General features: G+C 42.9%; 1 protein-coding gene across 3 annotated transcripts in view; it reads right to left on the bottom strand.

Annotated features, from left to right (window-relative positions):
- The window catches only part of tet1 (tet methylcytosine dioxygenase 1), a 146,133-nt gene that overhangs the window by 36,536 nt on the left and 84,449 nt on the right, over positions 1-25,148 (bottom strand). For all 3 annotated transcript variants that reach the window (XM_061910126.1, XM_061910127.1, XM_061910125.1), the window contains one exon: positions 2,268-4,365. In XM_061910126.1, coding sequence (XP_061766110.1) covers positions 2,268-4,365 — 2,098 coding nt within the window. The remainder of the gene's footprint in view (positions 1-2,267; positions 4,366-25,148) is intronic.

Below are 25,148 nucleotides of genomic sequence, written 5' to 3' on the forward strand. Positions count from 1 at the left end.
TTCTGTACAATACCACATGAAAGTGGTTGGTTTTTGGCATCTAATTCATCCAGCTTCCATACACTTTACAAGAAAAACATTGGCGGCAAATTCCGTAGCTTGCTTGATTGACATTCACGGCACCCGAGGGTCTTGTGAGATGACGCTGGCTGCTGCAAGTTCATTATTATGAAAAAATGACAGAGAGGAAGGCGAGAAACACTTTTTATTTCAACAGACTTTCGCGCCGTCCCTTCCGTCAAAACTCTAAAGGCCGACTGCACATTTCCTATCTTCACAATAAAAGCCCTGCTTCATGCTGCCTGCGCTAACAAAATAAGAGTCTCGGAAAGCTGGCGTGCACAAGTGATGTGCACGCCAGCTTTCTGAGGGATCGCTTGTGCACGCCAGTTTTCCGAGACTCTGTATTTAGTTAGCGCAGGCAGCATGAAGCAGGGCTTTTATTGTGAAGATAGGAAATGTGCAGTCGGCCTTTAGAGTTTTGACGGAAGGTACGGCGCGAGAGTCTGTTGAAATAAAAAGTGTTTCTCGCCTTCCTCTCGGTCATATTTTCATAATAATGATCTTGCAGCAGCCAGCGTCATCTCACAAGACCCTCCGGTACCGTGAATGTCATTTAAGTGACGTCTTGGTGAAGATTGATGATCACTCATTTTTAGGTCTATTTTTTTTAAAAGCCTGGCTGGAGATCGACTGACACACCCCCCGCGGTCGACTGGTAGCTCGCGATCGACGTAATGGGCACCCCTGGGTTAGAGTGTCCGCCCTGAGATCGGTAGGTTGTGAGTTAAAACCCCGGCCGAGTCATACCAAAGACTATAAAAATGGGACGCATTGCCTCCCTGCTTGGCACTCAGCATCAAGGGTTGGAAGTGGGGGTTAAATCACCATAAATGATTCCCGGGCGTGGCACCGCTGCTGCCCACTGCTCCCCTCACTTCCCAGGGGGTGAACAAGGGGACCTAGTGTGTGTGTGTGACAATCATTGGTACTTTAACTTTAAATTTAACTTGATATACACAATGCAAGTCTATAAAGAATGTAGTAACAGACACGATCATAACAATATGTACAATATTTACCGTATTTTTATCATTTTAATCATTTCTGGGACTGATCTTTTCCAAAGCAGCAATTAATCTGTGTTCCTACTTGCTGGTACAAAATATCAATCAATCAATCAATCAATGTTTACTTATATAGCCCTAAATCACTAGTGTCTCAAAGGGATGCACAAACCACTACGACATCCTCGGTAGGCCCACATAAGGGCAAGGAAAACTCACACCCAGTGGGACGTCGGTGACAATGATGACTATGAGAACCTTGGAGAGGAGGAAAGCAATGGATGTCGAGCGGGTCTAACATGATACTGTGAGAGTTCAATCCATAATGGATACAACACAGTCGCGAGAGTCCAGTCCAAAGAGGATCCAACACAGCAGCGAGAGTCCCGTTCACAGCGGAGCCAGCAGGAAACCATCCCAAGCGTAGGCGGACCAGCAGCGCAGAGATGTCCCCAGCCGATACACAGGCGAGCAGTACATGGCCACCGGATCGGACCGGACGCCCTCCACAAGGGAGAGTGGGACATAGAAGAAAAATAAAAGGAACGGCAGATCAACTGGTCTAAAAAGGGAGTCTATTTAAAGGCTAGAGTATACAAATGAGTTTTAAGGTGAGACTTAAATGCTTCTACTGAGGTGGCATCGCAGACTGTTACCGGGAGGGCATTCCAGAGTACTGGAGCCCGAACGGAAAATGCTCTATAGCCCGCAGACTTTTTTTGGGCTTTGGGAATCACTAATAAGCCGGAGTCCTTTGAACGCAGATTTATTGCCGGGACATATGGTGCAATACAATCGGCAAGATAAGATGGAGCTAGACCGTGTAGTATTTTATACGTAAGTAGTAAAACCTTAAAGTCACATCTTAAGTGCACAGGAAGCCAGTGCAGGTGAGCCAGTATACGTGTGTGTTGAAGTTTAAAGTTGAAGTACCACTGTTAGTCACACACACACTAAGTGTGGTGAAATTACTCTCTGCATCGACTTATTCCACCCTCTGGGAGGTGAGGAGAGCAGTGAGCAGCATCGGAGGCCACGCTCGGGAATCATTTTCTAATCATGGAAGACTTGTGAACAGACAAAGTTGAACTTGCTTGAGGTCAAATCATGTTTAGTTCCAGCAAAAGAACCGAAGTTTCAGTCTATTATTATTAAGAATTGAATAATAGCTAACGTGATAGCAATGGTGTTATTACTCACCCATGCATTGACAAGAAGGAAGATCAGACAGTTTTTTGGAGGGCGTGTTGAGCAGGTTCTTTGTGGGGGTGTCCAGAAACATCATGGGTGACTCCAGAAAGCTGTTGACACTGTTCTTGGATGGAGTTGACTCCGCCGAGTGGCCCGCATCTGCATCAGTAGACGTAGACAAGACAGTGACGGGTCCCGACCTCTCCAGCTTGTAGTAGCTCTGCTGGCTTGGGGGAGGGGATTGCCGAGTCCCCGAGAGGCCGTTAGCCAGATCGGGGTAGGTAGTCTGGCTGAGGTGGGCAGCGTCGACTAGTCCGGCGTTGGGATCAGCACCGTGCTGCAGCCCTCCGCAGGGCTGAGCTACCTGAGGTAACAAACGCCTTTCCCACTCCTGCGGTGGTCCTCCTGGAGCAGGATTATGGATGTGGAGGGGATGGGGACGATAAGACAATAGTGGGTTCTCCGGGCCTAGGGTGGTCTTTGTGAGAGGACTGTAGTGGTGAGTCTGCGTGGTGTGGTGGATGAGTTGCCTTGCTTTCTCTTGAGCTTCGGCCGTGTATCTCTTCAGGTCGATTTGAGCCTGAGGCAAAAACAGGTTTCTCCTATGGGGAAGACCTGATTTCCCCGGCGGAGGGATCTTCTTTCCTCTGCTTCTGTTTGAAGCATCTCCGTTTGCCAGGCGTTTTGAAAGGGGGGTCCTGCGGTCGATCCCCTCGTGCGGTCCCCCGTTAATCTTTTTCTTCCTAGGCTTTGAAGGAGTAGTTCTCGTTTTCTTTACGGGCGTCTTCTTCTGACTGGGTGATAACTGGGAGTTGTAGTTGTATTTGATGGCTGACACGGGAGTCCCCTTCAGATGAGGACTCTCTGACAGCTGGCCCTGTCTGGACTGGATGATGAAGGCCAAGTCCGCCAGTTGAGCCGCCACCTCCTCCTCGTCTTGGTTTCTCCTCACTTTCTGCCTCTCCCAAAACTGATGCTCACGATCTTCATTGGGTCCTACATTGCTGTACTCTGACTTGATGACACGAGAGGCAAAGCTTTGGTAGATTCTCCTGCAGGCGGCTCCATCGCCGTCCTGTTTTGTGTTAGCGGTTAAGCCCTGGCAACGCTTGATGACATTCCCTTGTCTGGCCACAGGAGGGTGTATCACGGATGTCTGGTGAATCGGCGAGCTGATGACCGACACTTTGTTGTAGCGGATGGTTGCGGATGGTTTGGCTTCTTGCGTGCTTGGGGGAAGTTCACACTTCCTTTCAGTTTTAATGAACACTGGGCTGTGTTGAGGTATAGCTGCCAGTTGAGTTAAGGCCTCGATGGCAATAGCCTGGTCAAAACTAAGATTCCTCTTCTCTGCCAGAGACTGCACGCTTGGTAACAAGTCATTTGAAGGAGGTTCACTCTTGATATTCTGGGGAGTCCTTAGCAAGTCGCTTCTAAAATCCTTTGACTCCTTCTTGATTAATCGAAGATCTGTTGGCTCCGTTTTGATGCATCGAAGTGAAGAAGAATGTGAGCTGAGGAGTTTATCCTCTAGTCCTCTCCTCTGTGTGACAGAGAGACATACCACCGCCGCCAACGTGGACAGAGGGTCTTCACAGACCTCATCCGTCTCACGAAGCTGTGTGGTGGTGGGTTCTTCATCCCGCACCCACGGCTCCTCCAGTTTGATTCTTTTCAGTGGAACTGTGTCATGTCTGGAAGTCTTCGATCCATTCTGAGGCGGTATGGCTGCAATTACGCTCCGTTGAGGCTCTGAGGCAATCATAGCCCTGTGATACTCAGACTTGGGGTCCAAGGGAGACCTGTCGGTCATATTAGCACCATTGTGTTTGGTTTGGTTCTCCAAGGATCCATTGAGAAAATTTACAGAAGGGCGTACATGTTGTTGAAGTGCAATGCCGCTCAGCTGCAGCCCGAGCTCTCGCTGGATAAGTGCGGGCCGTCCGCTGAGGTCCGACGCTGGCTCGTGGTGGAGCGAGTTGGCGATGAGGGTAGTTTTTGTACGTTGTATATGGCCTTCCCCCTCCTCGTCCTCCTCCGCGGCGGTGTGGGTGTCATCCATCGGCGCCTTCCCCTTGCCATTGAACGAGCCGCTTTCTGCAACCACCTAAGACGGAGAAACAAGGAGATGACTCAACGTGCTGTGGTCAGAAGTGTGATTCAGCAAAGCAACAGACCGCCTCTCAGCGTGGCGAAGGGCATCTGCTGCCTCCTCCATCAGGACCGTGGGAAATATTGTGGCATGTGCCAGTGATGCAACGCTGACAACAGAACACTGTGATACAACACATTCAAGGCTGCCACTGGAGCTCGGTTACAGCAGAGCACTGATAACCACAACACATTCAGACTTTAGTGGGTTTCTTCATTGCATCACGGGTAGTGGGTCACTGTTGTTCAAAATGGCATGTGTATACAAGTACATAGGACACAGGACTCCTTCACAGGGCCCACAGCCAAAGCTTTTCATTTAGCCTGCCAAGCATCACCTAAATAGGCTTGATGAGACCATTAAAACTAGGGCTGATCATGTATGCAGTACTCTCACCACCCTGTAGGGGGGAACAGCGAGGAATGTATCACAATGAAGCAGCAGTGGGGTGAGTAGAAAAAGACTATTCATTCAACCCTGAAATATCCAAATAAATCGCAAAAATCTGACTTTTAACAATGACTGGACAACAAAACAAACTTCAATAATGCGGATGCTGTACCGATCCGTTGTGGTGAAGAAGGAGCTGAGCCGGAAGGCAAAGCTCTCAATTTACCGGTCGATCTGCGTTCCCATCCTCACCTATGGTCATGAGCTTTGGGTCATGACCGAAAGGATAAGATCACGGGTACAAGCGGCCGGAATGAGAATCAGCACCTCCAAGTCCGATTCCGTGGTTCTCGCCCGGAAAAGGGTGGAGTGCCATCTCCGGGTTGGGGAGGAGTTCAAGTACCTAGGAGTCTTGTTCACGAGTGGAGGAAGAGTGGATCGTGAGATCGACAGGCGGATCGGTGCGGCGTCTTCAGTAATGCGGACGTTGTACCGATCCGTTGTGGTGAAGAAGGAGCTGAGCCGGAAGGCAAAGCTCTCAATTTACCGGTCGATCTACGTTCCCATCCTCACCTATGGTCATGAGCTTTGGGTCATGACCGAAAGGATAAGATCACGGGTACAAGCGGCCCAAATGAGTTTGGGTCTCTCCCTTAGAGATAGGGTGAGAAGCTCTGCCATCCGGGAGGAACTCAAAGTAAAGCCGCTGCTCCTTCACATGGAGAGGAGCCAGATGAGGTGGTTCGGGCATCTGGTCAGGATGCCACCCGAACGCCTCCCGAGGGAGGTGTTTAGGGCACGTCCAACAGGTAGGAGGCCACGGGGAAGACCCAGGACACGTTGGGAAGACTATGTCTCCCGGCTGGCCTGGGAACGCCTCGGGATCCCCCGGGAAGAGCTAGACGAAGTGGCTGGGGAGAGGGAAGTCTGGGCTTCCCTGCTTAGGCTGCTGCCCCCGCGACCCGACCTCGGATAAGCGGACGAATATGAATGAATGGACAACAAAATATGAATAATCTGCTGCGACGGACACATTGATCCAGACAAGCAGCAACATTGGTAGAAATTCCATCGAGTAAGCTTCCTCACGAAACTTGGTCAAACATTTGTAAGTAGATATTGTACATGAACATTTTTAGGTTTTTTAAATAAATGATAAATGGGTTGTACTTGTATAGCGCTTTTCTACCTTCAAGGTACTCAAAGCGCTTTGACACTACTTCCACATTTACCCATTCACACACACATTCACACACTGATGGAGGGAGCTGCCATGCAAGGCGCCAACCAGCACCCATCAGGAGCAAGGGTGACGTGTCTTGCTCAGGACACAACGGACGTGACGAGGTTGGTACTAAGTGGGGATTGAACCAGAGACCCTCGGGTTGCGCACGGCCACTCTCCCACTGCGCCACGCCGTCCCCTATGTATTGTATTGAGATTGCTAGTATTTTGGCTTTTGTATTTGCGGTCCTGTTGTTTTGTCTAAGAATAACTATGCCGATTATCCATCCATCCATTTCCTACCGCTTATTCCCTTTTGGGGTGGCGGGGGGCGCTGGCGCCTATCTCAGCTACAATCGGGCAGAAGGCGGGGTACACCCTGGACAAGTCGCCACCTCATCACAGGGCCAACACAGATAGACAGACAACATTCACACACTAGGGCCCATTTAGTGTTGCCAATCAACCTATCCCCAGGTGCATGTCTTTGGAAGTGGGAGGAAGCCGGAGTACCCGGAGGGAACCCACGCAGTCACGGGGAGAACATGCAAACTCCACACAGAAAGATCCCGAGCCTGGATTTGAACCCAGGACTGCAGGACCTTCGTATTGTGAGACTATGCCAATTAAACCTAATGTATTTAATGTAGCGTTAAATTTGACCAATAGAGGGCGACGATGCTACACCTTAGGTCAGGGGTCACCAACGCGGTGCCCGCGGGCACCAGGTCGCCCGTAAGGACCAGATGAGTCGCCCGCTGGCCTGTTCTAAAAATAGCTCAAATAGCAGCACTTACCAGTGAGCTGCCTCTATTTTTAAAATTGTATTTATTTACCAGCAAGCTGGTCTCGCTTTGCTCGACATTTTTAATTCTAAGAGAGACAAAACTCAAATAGAATTTGAAAATCCAAGAAAATATTTCAAAGACTTGGTCTTCACTTGTTTAAATAAATTCATTTATTTTTTTACTTTGCTTCTTATAACTTTCAGAAAGACAATTTTAGAAAAAAAATACAACCTTAAAAATTATTTTAGGATTTTTAAACACATATACCTTTTTACCTTTTAAATTCCTTCCTCTTCTTTCCTGACAATTTAAATCAATGTTCAAGTAGTATTTTTTAATTTTTTATTGTAAAGAATAATGAATACATTTTAATTAAATTCTTCATTTTAGCTTCTGTTTTTGCGACAAAGAATATTTTTGAAATATTTCTTCAAATTTATTATGATTAAAATTCAAAAGAAATATTCTGGCAAATCTAGAAAGTTTGTAGAATCAAATTTAAATTTTATTTCAAAGTCTTGTGAATTTCTTTTAAAATTGTTGTTCTGGAAAATCTAGAAGAAATAATGATTTGTCTTTGTTAGAAATATAGCTTGGTCCAATTTGTTATATATAATAACAAAGTGCAGATTGGATTTTAACCTATTTAAAACATGTCATCACAATTCTATAATAATTTCATAATTTTTTTTTTTTTTCAAAAAGATTCGAATTAGCTAGTTTGTCCATTCATTTTTTCTGTTGAATTTTGAATTTTAAAGAGTCGAAATTGAAGATAAACTATGTTTCAAAATTTTATTTTCATTTTTTCGTGTTTTCTCCTCTTTTAAACCGTTCAATTAAGTGTTTTTTTCATCATTTATTCTCTTCAAAAACCTTCCGTAAAAGTAAAAAAAATGTACGACGGAATGACAGACAAAAATACCCATTTTTTTATATATATAGATTTATTTATTAAAGATAAATTGAGCAACTTGGCTATTTCTGGCAATTTATTTAAGTGTGTATCAAACTGGTAGCCCTTCGCATTAATCAGTACCTAAGAAGTAGCTCTTGGTCACCCCTGCCCAGGACACGTTGGGAAGACTATGTCTCCCGGCTGGCCTGGGAACGCCTCGGGATCCCCCGGGAAGAGCTAGACGAAGTGGCTGGGGAGAGGGAAGTCTGGGCTTCCCTGCTTAGGCTGCTGCCCCCGCGACCCGACCTCGGATAAGCGGAAGAAGATGGATGGATGGATGGATGGATATACGGAGGATGAACATTTGCTTGCAGAAGCGAGCACAAAGAAGACGGTGAAACGTTGGAGCAGATGGAAACCCAGAGAGTGAGGTCGGTGCTGCAAATCTGGAACGTTTGAGCCAAGCTATGCCGGATTAATGGAGTTCCCAAATCAACTGAGAACGTCCCCAGCCGGCTTGACCAAACAGACAACTTTACATCGAGTGAGTCACTTTAATATTGTTCATGATACATGCACAGAGGTGGGTAGAGTAGCCAGAAATCGTACTCAAGCAAGAGTACAGTTACTTTAGAGATTTATTACTCAAGTAAAAGTAAGGAGTAGTCACCCAAATATTTACTTGAGTAAAAGTAAAAAGTATGTTGTGAAAAAACTACTCAAGTACTGAGTAACTGATGAGTAACCTGATTACGGCAACAAATAATGCACAAAAACATAAAAATAGCAATGAGCAAATTCAGAGCCAGGATAATCTCTTAAGCAACTAAAATAATAATATATATATATTATATATTAAATTATAAATGATAATTAAATTATATATATTAAATAGTACATTAAAATAAAAAACATTAAGGCACATTGAGCCACAATAACTTAACAGCACCATAGGCTCAGTAGGCATTGATTGATTGATTGATTGATTAAAACTTGTATTAGTAGATTGCACAGTACAGTACATATTCCGTACAATTGACCACTAAATGGTAACACCCCAATAAGTTTTTCAACGTTAATCAATTACTTAATAAATGACCAAGTCGAGGTGATCTACCTCATATATATATATACATACACACACATATCATATATATATATATATATATATATATATATATATATACACACACATCATATATATATATATACATATATATATAGAGTACATACATACATTTATATATAAATATATTTATTTATTTTGCCGTTTTTGTTGACATGTTAAACGTGTTTTAATGAATATACATGCATGTTTAACATATAGATTCCTATCTTTCATGAAGACAAGAATATAAGTTGGTGTATTACCTGATTCTGATGACTTGCATTGATTGGAATCAGACAGTAGTGCTTATAACATCCACATTTTAAAATGGAGGAGAAAAAAAGTCCTCCTTTCTGTCGTAGTTTGCTAGCTTGTTTGCGCTGGCTTTCGGAGACTCTTATTCTGTTAGCGCATGCGCGATGGAGCGGCGCTTTTATTGTGAAGACAGGAACTGTGCGATCAGTCTTTAGGCTTTTGACGGGAAGTACGGTTGAAATAAAAAATGTTTTTTTTCCTTTTCACTTTTGATTGATTGATTGAAACTTTTATTAGTAGATTGCACAGTACAGTACATATTCTGTACAATTGACCACTAAATGGTAACACCCCAATAAGTTTGTCAACTTGTTTAAGTCGGGTTTTACGTATCACGGACATGTGACCGCCTGGCTCTGTTTGATTGGTCCAACGTCACCAGTGACTGCATGTGATTGGTCAAACGCAGGCATGTGTAGATCCTACTTTGAAAAACCAAAACAAACATTAATAGATCGATAAAAAAGTAGCGAGTAGCGACCTGAATGTAAATAAATGGAGCGGAGTAAAAGTAGCGTTTCTTCTATATAAATATACTCAAGTAAAAGTAAAAGTATGTTGCATAAAAACTACTCTTAGAAGTACAAAAGTTACTCAAGTAGATGTAACGGAGTAAATGTAGCGCGTTACTACCCACCTCTGTACATGCAGCATATCACCGTACACTACAGTACATGTGCTATCTGGCTAGCTGTGTAGAAACAAATCATGAAATGTCGGCTAATACTTTACAGATACTGTAATATGACTCTTCATGTTTTTAAATGAGTCCAGATTAGTGTCCCATCACATTGTGTTGGGCATGACAAACTCAAACAGGTTTAGTGTTGACGTAAAAGCTAACTTATCTCTTTCCGTAGCTAGATTGTATGGCTAATACCATAGCACACCGATGTGTTTCTATGCTATAAAAAGAGTTCCTCAGTGTTTGCTTTTACAAAAACGTCGCTACCATGAACTGATTTACATAGACCCCGACTTAAACGAGTTGATAAACTTATTGGGGTGTTACCATTTAGTGGTCAATTGTACGGAATATGTACTGTACTGTGCAATCTACTAATAAAAGTATCAATCTGTCAGAGTTGCCACTGACAGTTTGTGTTTTAATTTCTCCTCTGTGTGTTTAGAATTTCCTGTCCTTAGTTCCTGTCTAGTGCTCTTATTTTGGTTCAGCTTCCTGTTTGTCTCCCTGTGTCCTGTTTTCACTCAGATGCGTCTGATTGGCATCTGGTCACACCTGATGTCAATCAGCCAGCTCCTATTTTACCTGCTTGGTTCCTCCAGTCAGTGCTGGATCTGTGTTTAGTATCTCCTGTCTTTAGTTCCTGTCTAGTGCTCTTATTTTGTCAGCTTCCTGTCTTGTTCCCTGAGTGCTGTGTTCCTCCTCAGCTGCGGCTGATTGGCACCTGGTCACACCTGTTGCCAATCAGCCCGCTCCTATCTGTACCCTCTTCGTCTTGTGTTAGTTGCTGGATTTCCAAAGACATGCACCTGGGGATAGGTTGATTGGCAACACTAAATTGGCCTTAGTGTGTGAATGTTGTCTGTCTATCTGTGTTGGCCCTGCGATGAGGTGGCGACTTGTCCAGGGTGTACCCCGCCTTCCGCCCGATTGTAGATGAGATAGGCGCCAGCGCCCCCCGCAACCCCGAAAGGGAATAAGCGGTAGAAAATGGATGGATGGATGTATTGTATTGCATTGTCGTTGCCACATGTCACTCTTGTCGTGCTACCTGTCGTGTCATTTTGTTACAGCCACAACCTGTCGTGCTGCACTTTGTCCTGGTCGTCGTAGCGGTAAGCTGTTTCTGTTAGCATTAGTTATTTCCCGTTTTTCTGTTTGCTATCCACTAGCTTCTATGCTAAAGCTCCTTTTTGTTTTTCTAGCTCCCAGTGCTAGCTCCCTTAGTTTGTTATTCCGCCCACGTGCGTGCTTTTTGTCTGTTCCTGTTTAGTTTTAATTAAACCATGTCTTCTTATCCAATGCCTGTCTCCATCTCTGCATCATGGGGTTCAACAACAAATACCCGTGACACAATCAATCAATCAAAAAGGTTACAAAACGTAAAAGAAGTATTGTTGATGGTTTTTGAATGCAAGTGGTTTAGAGGTAGAAGTGATTGCTCCCATTAGCCGCATTGCAAGCCACCTGGAACGAGCCAAATTTGATATGTTACAAAGCGAAAAAACTAAACCTTTTGTTCTATTTGTCTCTCATAAGGGTTGTGAATGATTGGCAACATTCCAAAAAAAAAGTGCAGTTCCCCTTTAAAGCTTCCCTATTATTCAAAATGTACTTTTTAATGACGGTCTATCAGTGCTATGTGTCTCTTATGAGCACCATCTACATTATATTGCCAAAAGTATTTGGCCGCCCATCCTAATCACTTGGCACAGAGTACACTAATGGTTGTGATATAAACAATTCTAACACTCTTAGTAATATGCGCCACGCTGTGAAGCCACACCAATTAAGAACGACAAACACATTTCGGGAGAACACCCTCACAGGAACACAACATAAACGCAACACAACAAATACCCAGAATCCTTTGTATTCATGACACTTCCTGACTATTTTATACACCCCGCCCCGGCCACAGGTGTAGAAAATCAAGCACTTAGGCATGGAGACTGTTTCTACAAATATTTGTGAAAGAATTGGACACTATCAGGATGTCATAGAATGCCACCTGTGCAACAAATCCAGTCACGAAATGTCCTCGCTCCTAAACATTGCAAAGTCAACTGTCGGCTTTATTATAAGAAAATGGAAGAGTTTGGGAACAACAGCAACTCAGCCACAAAATGGTAGGAGTGTGAAATTTGGTGGAGGAGGAATTATGTTGTGGGGTTGTTTTTCAGGAGTTGGGCTTGGCCTCTTAGTTCCAGTGAAAGTAACTTTGAATGCTCTAGGATACCAAGAACAAGAAAGTTTGATCACATTACGCCTGTACTGGCTCACCTGCACTGGCTTCCTGTGCACTTAAGATGTGACTTTAAGGTTTTACTACTTACGTATAAAATACTACACGGTCTAGCTCCATCCTATCTTGCCGATTGTATTGTACCATATGTCCCGGCAAGAAATCTGCGTTCAAAGGACTCCGGCTTATTAGTGATTCCTAGAGCCCAAAAAAAGTCTGCGGGCTATAGAGCGTTTTCCGTTCGGGCTCCAGTACTCTGGAATGCCCTCCCGGTAACAGTTCGAGATGCTACCTTAGTAGAAGCATTTAAGTCTCACCTTAAAACTCATTCGTATACTCTAGCCTTTAAATAGACCTCCTTTTTAGACCATTTGATCTGCCGCTTCTTTTCTTCCTCCTATGTCCGATGACCATGGATGAAGTACTGGCTGTCCAGAGTCGAGACCCAGGATGGACCGCTCGTCGGGACCCAGGATGGACCGCTCGCCTGTGTATCGGTTGGGGACATCTCTACGCTGCTGATCCGCCTCCGCTTGGGATGGTTTCCTGTGGACGGGACTCTCGCTGCTGTCTTGGATCCGCTTTGAACTGAACTCTCGCGGCTGTGTTGGAGCCACTATGGATTGAACTTTCACAGTATCATGTTAGACCCGCTCGACATCCATTGCTTTCGGTCCCCTAGAGGGGGGGGGGTTGCCCACATCTGAGGTCCTCTCCAAGGTTTCTCATAGTCAGCATTGTCACTGGCGTCCCACTGGATGTGAATTCTCCCTGCCCACTGGGTGTGAGTTTTCCTTGCCCTTTTGTGGGTTCTTCCGAGGATGTCGTAGTCGTAATGATTTGTGCAGTCCTTTGAGACATTTGTGATTTGGGGCTATATAAATAAACATTGATTGATTGATTGAGTAGAAGCATTTAAGTCTCATCTTAAAACTCATCTGTATACTCTAGCCTTTAAATAGACCTCCTTTTTAGACCAGTTGATCTGCCGCTTCTTTTCTTTCTCCTATGTCCCCCCCTCCCTTGTGGAGGGGGTCCGGTCCGATGACCATGGATGAAGTACTGGCTGTCCAGAGTCGAGACCCAGGATGGACCGCTCGCCTGTGTATGGGTTGGGGACATCTCTACGCTGCTGATCCGCCTCCGCTTGGGATGGTTTCCTGTGGACGGGACTCTCGCTGCTGTCTTGGATCCGCTTTGAACTGAACTCTCGCGGCTGTGTTGGAGCCACTATGGATTGAACTTTCACAGTATCATGTTAGACCCGCTCGACATCATTGCTTTCGGTCCCCTAGAGGGGGGGGGGTTGCCCACATCTGAGGTCCTCTCCAAGGTTTCTCATAGTCAGCATTGTCACTGGCGTCCCACTGGATGTGAATTCTCCCTGCCCACTGGGTGTGAGTTTTCCTTGCCCTTTTGTGGGTTCTTCCGAGGATGTCGTAGTCGTAATGATTTGTGCAGTCCTTTGAGACATTTGTGATTTGGGGCTATATAAATAAACATTGATTGATTGATTGATTGCATGGAGTTGCTGTTATTAATATAACATTAGCACTTTAGCTCACGTTGCTAACATTTGTGTCCTTTCTTCCCCACTTTGTAGCATGGAAGAAACGCCCATCCAACTCTAATCAGTGTTTAACAGACCCATCAAGAACACGCATCAGCCACGCCAGACCCCAACGAACCAACTGACCAGACATGAAACGAGCGCATTCATCACAAATCCCTCATTTTGTCCCAATGCAAACTACAACCTCATCTTAGTTTGGTCTACAAAGGAAGAAAAAAATGCAAAGAGACATCCTGGCCTGGACAACAATAGGTCGGAGTTTAAAGAGAGGAAGAGGTCATTGGAGTGGAAAAGAATGAGTTCCCACGTGTGATTGTTGCTGAGAAAAAAGCATTTAAAAGGAAAAAAAAAGGCTTGAAAAGCAGGACTTAGGACAGGACCCAAAGCTGAGAAAATTAATTTAAGGTTGGATTGTCATCCGATATTCAGTGAGTTCACTACCTGGAGGTCAGATAGGGAGAAAAAAAACCTGAGGCTGAAAGACACGTTTAACAAGGCTCAAAAGAGCACGACGCATACCGCCAGACATCCTCCAATTGTTGCAGCACGACGATAACTGCACCGTAAAAGTACCTTTTTGAACAAAGCAGTAGGTTCCAATAATAATGTTAAGAGTTGCTTTACCCTGCGACTCTTTAGCACCGGCCTCGTGGCACTCGGGAGCTTTTTCAAAAATGTATGAAAATAGGAAAAGATCAATCAATCAATGTTTATTTATATAGCCCCAAATCACAAATGTCTCAAAGGACTGCACAAATCATTACGACTACAACATCCTCGGAAGAACCCACAAAAGGGCAAGGAAAACTCACACCCAGTGGGCAGGGAGAATTCACATCCAGTGGGACGCCAGTGACAATGCTGACTATGAGAAACCTTGGAGAGGACCTCAGATGTGGGCAACCCCCCCCCCCTCTAGGGGACCGAAAGCAATGGATGTCGAGCGGGTCTAACATGATACTGTGAAAGTTCAATCCATAGTGGCTCCAAGACAGCAGTGAGAGTCCCGTCCACAGGAAACCATCTCAAGCGGATCAGCAGCGTAGAGATGTCCCCAACCGATACAGGCGAGCGGTCCATCCTGGGTCCCGACGAGCGGTCCATCCTGGGTCTCGACTCTGGACAGCCAGTACTTCATCCATGGTCATCGGACCGGACCCCCTCCACAAGGGAGGGGGGGACATAGGAGAAAGAAAAGAAGCGGCAGATCAACTGGTCTAAAAAGGAGGTCTATTTAAAGGCTAGAGTATACAGATGAGTTTTAAGATGAGACTTAAATGCTTCTACTGAGGTAGCATCTCGAACTGTTACCGGGAGGGCATTCTAGAGTAAGGAAAAAATAAATTTTTTGTTTTAATATGGTTTCTGTGGAAGGGCAAACATGACACAAACCTTCATGGTTGTTAGAAATCACACTTTTTTATTAGGGCTGCCAATCTTTGGGTGTCCCACGATTCGATTCAATATCGATTCTTGGGGTCGCGGTTCGATTATAAATCGATTTTTTCTTCTTTTTTTTTTTTGTCCTGTCCAGCTTCTCAGGCAAATCATATAGTTGATGTAGATTCCCATATCGGCTGTTCAGATTTACTTTACAAAAGAGAAGTGTAGGATACTTCTCTTTTAGTCTTATTTGAATTTGATTTTATTAAATGTATTTATATTATAATTCGGTGCCGCCGGGCCGGAGCAGGAGGGGATAGAAAGAGAAAAAAAGGAAGACAGAGGGGGAAATTGTGGGGATAAGAGGGGGGATTAGACAGAGAGACACAAACAACAACAGCAAATACAACAATAACAACAACAACAATGGAACAACACCAGCACATACATAATATGTGCAAATATGATCGTAGAAGTGATAGCAAATAAGCAGTTAGTGAAATAAATAATATAGGGGATAGAAAGAGAAAAAAAGGAAGACAGAGGGGGAAATTGTGGGGATAAGAGGGGGGATTAGACAGAGAGACACAAACAACAACAGCAAATACAACAATAACAACAACAACAATGGAACAACACCAGCACATACATAATATGTGCAAATATGATCGTAAAAGTGATAGCAAATAAGCAGTTAGTGAAATGAATAATATAGGGGATAGAAAGAGAAAAAAAGTAAGACAGAGGGGGAAATTGTGGGGATAAGAGGGGGGATTAGACAGAGAGACACAAACAACAACAGCAAATACAACAATAACAACAACAACAATGGAACAACACCAGCACATACATAATATGTGCAAATATGATCGTAGAAGTGATAGCAAATAAGCAGTTAGTGAAATAAATAATATTGGGGATAGAAAGAGAAAAAAAGGAAGACAGAGGGGGAAATTGTGGGGATAAGAGGGGGGATTAGACAGAGAGACACAAACAACAACAGCAAATACAACAATAACAACAACAACAATGGAACAACACCAGCACATACATAATATGTGCAAATATGATCGTAAAAGGGATAGCAAATAAGCAGTTAGTGAAATAAATAATATAGTAATGATAATGAGCATTTTTACACTAAAACTGGAGCAATACAAATACCAATAGAAAAAGCGCTATTGATCATCCACAAAACCAATAGTTTACCTCTATTATCAACAATAAAGTTGTTCAAATGCAACGATACGTATACATAATGATAGCTAGAAAGATAATAAAAATAAAAAAATTAATAAAAATATATAATAATTAAAAAAAAAGGAAAAAAAGAAGAAGGAATACCGAAAGATGAAAGGGAAGAGAGAGAGGCAACCTGTATTAATCTTGTAGATTGTTATAGTAACAATGGTTTAAGCTCTGTCAATATGCCTTGTGTTACCCAGTTTACCCTAGGGCAACAACGTTGATATATGTTTGATGAAACATGATTATGTGCATGAGTGTATGTATGTATATGTACTTGTATATGTACAGTATATGTATGTTTGTTTGTACAGTGAATGTATATGTACAGTATATGTATGTATGTTTGTACTGTGAATGTATATGTACAGTATATGTATGTTTGTTTTGTACAGTGAATGTATATGTACAGTATATGTATGTTTGTTTGTACAGTATCAATCAATCAATCAATCAATGTTTATTTATATAGCCCCAAATCACAAATGTCTCAAAGGACTGCACAAATCATTACGACTACGACATCCTCGGAAGAACCCACAAAAGGGGAAGGAAAACTCACACCCAGTGGGCAGGGAGAATTCACATCCAGTGGGACGCCAGTGACAATGCTGACTATGAGAAACCTTGGAGAGGACCTCAGATGTGGGCAACCCCCCCCCCTCTAGGGGACCGAAAGCAATGGATGTCGAGCGGGTCTAACATGATACTGTGAAAGTTCAATCCATAGTGGCTCCAAGACAGCAGTGAGAGTCCCGTCCACAGGAAACCATCTCATGATAATGTCATTGAGGGATTTTTAATCACTGCTATGCTGAAATTATAACTAAAATTGATACTGTTGTTGATAATATTCATTTTTGTTTCACTACTTTTGGTTTGTTCTGTGTGGTGTTTGTGTCTCCTCTCAATTGCTCTGTTTATTGCAGTTCTGAGTGTTGCTGGCTCAGGTTCGGTTTTGGAATTGGATTGCATTGTTATGGTATTGCTGTGTATTGTTTTGTTGGATTGATAAAAAATAAATTCGATTTTTTTAAAATGAGAACCGATTCTGAATCGCACAAGGTGAGAATCGCGATTCGTATTCGAATCGATTTTTTCCCACACCTTTACTGTTTATATTAAACATGCTTCAGTGATTAAAGACTATTTGCCGAGCGCCGTTTTGTCCGACTAATTTTGTCGACCCTTGAACTCACCGTGGTTTGTTTACATGTACAACTGTCTCCGACTTTCTAAGACCTGTTTTATGCAACTAATTTCTTCTCTTACCAAACTTTAAAGTTTGGGCGTGAATGCACAAATGTAAACTTTGTTGATGTTATTGTCTTGTGCGGAGGGCTAATCAGGCATATTTGGTCACTGCATTACTGCAAGCTAATCGATGCTAACATGCTATTTAGGCTAGCTGTGTGTATATATTGCATCATCAAGACTCGTGTGTAGGTACATTTGAGCTCATTTACTTTCCTTTAAGTCCTCTTAATTTGATTTATATGTGCATGTCTCATCACACATTATTTGTATGTAATATTGGCTTCATTTCTGATAGTTTTGTGCCATGTTGTTCCAGACCACAGCAAACGTTACCCAGCTTGCAAAGATTGTAATAAATCCACTAGAAGAAGACAGCCATCTGTTTCCTTGATACCTTCGGCCATTCTAAGCCAGTAATTTCCAGGAGTTATCTCACCCTCTGAGAAGCTTCCATTTTACTAATGATTTTGAATGTTGTAAAAATGTGTAGAATAAATACTACATTTCAAAATTTCTTTCAACAAATATTTGCGTCAGCCTGTGAAGATAGGAAATGTGCAGTCGGCCTTTAGAGTTTTGACGGAAGGGACGGTGCGAAAGTCTGTTGAAATAAAAAGTGTTTCTGGCCTTCCTCTCGGTCATATTTTCATAATAATGAACTGGCAGCAGCCAGCGTCATCTCACAAGACCCTCCGGTACCGTGAATGTCAATCAAGCAAGCTACGGCAATGTTGAAAGAGCCATATTGGACCAAAAAAATAAAAAATAAAAATTTTTGGCAGGAGCCGCAAAAAATGAAAAGTTTTGTATAAGTGTTAAAATGAAGACAGCACATTATGTAAGTATCTATATTAGCTATAATAGCCTACTATCAAAATGATAGTTTGCCACAAGACAGGAAGCTGACAAAATAAGAGCACTAGACAGGAACTAAAGACAGGAGATACTAAACATGATTTAATTAAATACTAAGACAAAAACAAAACCAAAAGGGTACAAACAAAAAGCGCCCACATGGGCGGAATAACAAACTAAGGGTCTTTAGCATAGAAGCTAGCAAGAAACAAAAAAAAAGGACCTAGCGTGGAAGCTAGCGGGTAGCAAACAGGAAAAACTGGAAATGGCTAATACTAACAGAAACAGCTTACCGCTACGACGACCAGGACAAAATGATAGTAGGCTATTATAGCTAATATAGATACTTACATAATGTGCTGTCTTCCTTATAACACTTATACAAAACTTTTCATTTTTTGCGGCTCCTGACAAAAATTTTTATTTTTTTGGTCCAATATGGCTCTTTCAACATTTTGGGTTGCCTTAAGCCATGGGTGTCAAACTCTGGCCCGCGGGCCAAATTTCACTTGGCCCTTGAGGCAATATCAAATTAACATTAGAGCTGGCCCGCTGCTCTAACACCGCATTCACCGCTAATACTCTTACTTGCAGGAAGCTGACAAAATAAGAGCACTAGACAGGAACTAAAGACAGGAGATACTAAACACGATTTAATTAAATACTAAGACAAAAACAAAACCAAAAGGGTACAAACAAAAAGCGCGCACATGGGCGGAATAACAAACTAAGGGTCTTTAGCATAGAAGCTAGCAAGAAACAAAAAAAAAAAGGCTAGCGTGGAAGCTAGCGGGTAGCAAACAGGAAAAACTGGAAATGGCTAATGCTAACAGAAACAGCTTACCGCTACGACGACCAGGACAAAGTGTAGCATGACAGGTAGGGGCTGTAACAAAATGACACGACAGGTAGCACGACAAGAGTGACATGTGGCAACGACAATACAATGATCCAGCAACTGACACAAGACGAAGAGGGTACAAATGGGAGCGGGCTGATTGGCAACAGGTGTGACCAGGTGCCAATCAGCCGCAGCTGAGGAGGAACACAGCACTCAGGGAACAAGACAGGAAGCTGACAAAATAAGAGCACTTGACAGGAACTAAAGACAGGAGATACTGAACACGATTTAATTAAATACTAAGACAAAAACAAAACCAAAAGGGTACAAACAAAAAGCGCGCACATGGGCGGAATAACAAACTAAGGGTCTTTAGCATAGAAGCTAGCAAGAAACAAAAAAAGGACCTAACGTGGAAGCTAGCGGGTAGCAAACAGGAATAACTGGAAATGGCTAATGCTAACAGAAACAGCTTACTGCTACGACGACCAGGACAAAGCGTAGCATGACAGGTAGGGGCTGTAACAAAATAACACGACAGGTAGCACGACAAGAGTGACATGTGGCAACGACAATACAATGATCCAGCAAATGATACAAGACGAAGAGGGTACAGATAGGAGCGGGCTGATTGGCAACAGGTGCGACCAGGTGCCAATCAGCCGCAGCTGAGGAGGAACACAGCACTCAGGGAACAAGACAGGAAGCTGACAAAATAAGAGCACTTGACAGGAACTAAAGACAGGAGATACTAAACACGATTTAATTAAATACTAAGACAAAAACAAAACCAAAAGGGTACAAACAAAAAGTGCGCACATGGGCGGAATAACAAACTAAGGGTCTTTAGCATAGAAGCTAGCAAGAAACAAAAAAAAAAGGACCTAGCGTGGAAGCTAGCGGGTAGCAAACAGGAAAAACTGGAAATGGCTAATGCTAACAGAAACAGCTTACCGCTACGACGACCAGGACAAAGTGTAGCATGACAGGTAGAAGCTGTAACAAAATAACACGACAGGTAGCACGACAAGAGTGACATGTGGCAACGACAATACAATGATCCAGCAACTGACACAAGACGAAGAGGGTACAGATAGGAGCGGGCTGATTGGCAACAGGTGTGACCAGGTGCCAATCAGCCGCAGCTGAGGAGGAACACAGCACTCAGGGAACAAGACAGGAAGCTGACAAAATAAGAGCACTAGACAGGAACTAAAGACAGGAGATACTGAACACGATTTAATTAAATACTAAGACAAAAACAAAACCAAAAGGGTACAAACAAAAAGCGCGCACATGGGCGGAATAACAAACTAAGGGTCTTTAGCATAGAAGCTAGCAAGAAACAAAAAAAAAGGACCTAGCGTGGAAGCTAGCGGATAGCAAACAGGAAAAACTGGAAATGGCTAATGCTAACAGAAACAGCTTACCGCTACGACGACCAGGACAAAGTGCAGCATGACAGGTAGGGGCTGTAACAAAATAACACGACAGGTAGCACGACAAGAGTGACCTGTGGCAACGACAATACAATGATCCAGCAACTGACACAAGACAAAGAGGGTACAAATGGGAGCGGGCTGATTGGCAACAGGTGTGACCAGGTGCCAATCAGCCGCAGCTGAGGAACACAGCACTCAGGGAACAAGACAGGAAGCTGACAAAATAAGAGCACTAGACAGGAACTAAAGATAGGAGATACTAAACAAATGCAGAGGAAAACTAAAACATAGACAAACTGTCAGGGGAAAGCCTGACATATTGACTTATATTTAATATCAAAATAAAACATAGGTATTATACATTTGTAATTTAAATGTATTTGACAGGGGAACATTCCCAATAATGCTGTTGCTTTATGTGAAACTTATTTATCTTGTGCCATGACAGTCATAAAAGTGTGGATAGTGACCATCAGCTTAATTAGATCTCTTACTATTATGTTCCCTAGGGAGGTGTTTAGGGCACGTCCAACCGGTAGGAGGCCACGGGGAAGACCCAGGACACGTTGGGAAGACTATGTCTCCCGGCTGGCCTGGGAACGCCTCGGGATCCCCCGGGAAGAGCTAGACGAAGTGGCTGCGGAGAGGGAAGTCTGGGTTTCCCTGCTTAGGCTGTTGCCCCCGCGACCCGACCTCGGATAAGCGGAAGAAGATGGATGGATGGATGGATGGACTATTATGTTCAACCGAGATGTCAAAATGTGTTCATTGATCTGTTAATCTTTGTTGGCCCTTGGTGACTAATAACAAGTGCACTTTTCTCGGTAGAAAAAAAAAAAATGAGACCTTTTTGCGCAATATGTTGAAAAATCTTTTTAAAATAAGTAAATGCCAGTGCCATTATCTTGACATCATGATATGTACTCGGAGTTGTATTTCTTAAAACCAACAAAATTTGGACACAATTGAAATTTCACTGTAAGAATGTCATACAGGATTTTTTAAAATTTTTTTTTACTGTTTGTTTCATTTGAATGCATGTCATTTTATCTAAAGTCCAGTCAGGGTTTATTATTATGACACTTATATATTATTATGACACTTAAATATTATTATTATTGTGGGGCGGTATAGCTCGGTTGGTAGAGCAGCCGTGCCAGCAACTTGAGGGTTGCAGGTTCGATTCCCGCTTCCGCCATCCTAGTCACTGCCGTTGTGTCCTTGGGCAAGACACTTTACCCACCTGCTCCCAGTGCCACCCACACTGGTTTAAATGTAACTTAGATATTGGGTTTCACTATGTAAAGCGCTTTGAGTCACTAGAGAAAAGCGCTATATAAATATAATTCAATTCACTTCACTATTAGGAAGTGAAATTCGCCAGTCAAAGTCATCTTTGCCTTGACCTGATCGCTGACCATAAAGCAACCCGAGCCACATTTCAATACACAATCCGTGGCTAAAGTAAAGGAGCATCCATCCATCCATCCATTTCCTACCGCTTATTCCCTTTCGGGGTCGCGGGGGGCGCTGGCGCCTATCTCAGCTACAATCGGGCAGAAGGCGGGGTACACCCTGGACAAGTCGCCACCTCATCGCAGGGCCAACACAGATAGACAGACAACATTCACACACTAGGGCCAATTTAGTGTTGCCAATCAACCTATCCCCAGGTGCATGTCTTTGGAAGTGGGAGGAAGCCGGAGTACCCGGAGGGAACCCACGCAGTCACGGGGAGAACATGCAAACTCCACACAGAAAGATCCCGAGCCTGGATTTGAACCCAGGACTGCAGGACCTTCGTGTTGTGAGGCAGACGCACTAACCCCTCTGCCACCGTGAAGCCCTTTAACAACTATTACTACATAAATTTATAATTTCTATATTCTTACTATGTTTGAGTGCAGTTTCCGATTTTTTACATTTAAACCATTTCAACATATCATTCCTACAATCATAGTATTTCTACATTCAAACTAGAGATGCGCGGTTTGCGGTCTCATCCGCGGAGTCCGCGGGTAAAGGAGCATGTATGGTCAAAATAAATCGAGCGATTCATGCGTTTATACATGAAAAATGCAATCATTTTACGTGATTAATCACATGAGTTAACTTGTTATTTTGATAGCCCAAATATATAAGTGTCATTTCCATGCAGGCAGAATGGGCAGGCAACAGAAAAACAAATAATAAAACCCTAAAATAAATATGACAATTTGTCTGTTAAACTCTGTTATGAAAGTAGTTTATTTTAACATTTATTGAAGTAAAATTCACAAATTTCTGCACACAAGGCTTCACCCTGGGTTGCCACTTTACCTACTTTCCTGTGTGTGTGTGAAAGAGAAAGTGGGCGTGGCTTACTGCTGGTCTGCTTGCACAATGCACTAAATTATTGTTTGCAGACACATTTTTACACCATGAAATTCTAGTTTGTGCACTGTAGTATAAACAGTTTACAGTTTACATTTTTTTAAATGAAAAAACAACATCTTTATTTATGATAATCGGACTCTCAAATAGAGAAAAGAGAAGCTGGAGGCTTAGATCGTCCAGTATCTACCTCGATTACCTCTCGATTCGATTGGATTCTGATATTTGGGGTGACGATTGATTCAGAATCGATTCCTGAGTCAACATGATTCTTGTAAATATTATAATGAAACCTTTTCAAAACAGGTTACAGGTTACATAAGCTCCTCTTGGCTGCTGACGTATGATCAATATGCACAGTGTTGGCATAAAAAAAATATTTTAAAAATTTTATATACAGAATGTATATAACATTTATTACCCCAACTCCAGCCCAGTCTCAGCTTTACAATACATACAAATACAATACTTAAAGGGGAACATTATCACAATTTCAAAAGGGCTAAAAACAATAAAAAAAACAGTTCCCAGTGGCTTGTTGTATTTTTTGAAGTTTTTTTCAAAATTTTACCGGTCTCGGAATATCCCTAAATAAACCTTTAAAGTGCCTTAATATTCGCTATCTTCGAAACCACTATCAATTTCCCTGTGACGTCACACAGTGCTGCCAATGTAAACAAACAACGGCGAATACCACAGCAAGATATAGTGACATTAGCTCGGATTCAAACTCGGATTTCAGCGACTTAAGCGATTCAACAGATTACGCATGTATTGAAACAGATGGTTGGAGTATGAAAGTATTGAAGAAGAAACTGAAGCTATTGAGCGAATAGCTATTGACGCTATTCATAGCCATAGCATGGCCGAATAGCTGCGTTAGCATCGCTGGTAAAATGTGCGGACAAAACGATCAGGACTTTCGCATCTTTTGACACTGGAGCAACTTAAATCTGTCGATTGGTAAGTGTTTGTTTCGCATTAAATGTGGGTGGAAGGAAACGTAATATAGTTGCAAATGCATCTACAGGTTATCCATACATCTCTGTGCCATGTCTGCTTTAGCACCGCCGGTAAATAGCATGTTAGCATCGATTAGCTGGCAGTCAACATCAACAAAACTCACCTTTGTGATTTCGTTGACTATCGTTGCAAATGCATCTGCAGGTTATCCATACATCTCTGTGCCATGTCTGTCTTAGCATCGCCGGTCAAATGTGGAGACACTCTGGCACATTCAATGGGGGTCTGGCGGCAGACACTTTGGCATCTTGGGGCCAGTGGTGCAACTTGAATCCCTCCCTGTTAGTGTTGTTACACCCTCCGACAACACACCGACGAGGCATGATGTCTCCAAGGTTCCAAAAAATAGTAAAAAAAAACGGAAAATAACAGAGCTGAGACCCGGTGTTTGTAATGTGTTGAAAATGAAAATGGTGGGTGTGTTACCTCGGCGACGTCACATTCTGACGTCATTGCTAAAAGACCGATAAACAGAAAGGCGTTTAATTCGCCAAAATTCACCCATTTAGAGTTCGGAAATCGGTTAAAAAATATATGGTCTTTTTTCTGCAACATCAAGGTATATATTGACGCTTACATAAGTCTGCTGATAATGTTCCCCTTTAATAAAAACAATACTAGAAAAAAAAAAGAAAACCAAACAATTATTAAAAAAACAAGAACCGTATCAATAATAACAATGATATCAATAATAAATAAATGGGTTGTACTTGTATAGCGCTTTTCTACCTTCAAGGTACTCAAAGCGCTTTGACACTACTTCCACATTTACCCATTCACACACACATTCACACACTGATGGAGGGAGCTGCCGTGCAAGGCGCCAACCAGCACACATCAGGAGCAAGGGTGAAGTGTCTTGCTCAGGACACAACGGACGTGACGAGGTTGGTACTAGGTGGGATTTGAACCAGGGACGCTCGGGTTGCGCACGGCCACTCTCCCACTGCGCCACGCCGTCCCTAAATAGTTATTAAACTAAAAAAATATTCACATAATAAAACTAAAACATTTTTCCAAAAAATATATATACATATTTCTTAAAATTGATTCTTGAAAATTATTAACTGATTTTGAATCGGAATATTTTGAG

This window comes from Nerophis ophidion, linkage group LG09 (assembly GCF_033978795.1).
Source record: "Nerophis ophidion isolate RoL-2023_Sa linkage group LG09, RoL_Noph_v1.0, whole genome shotgun sequence".
Lineage (NCBI taxonomy): Eukaryota > Metazoa > Chordata > Actinopteri > Syngnathiformes > Syngnathidae > Nerophis > Nerophis ophidion.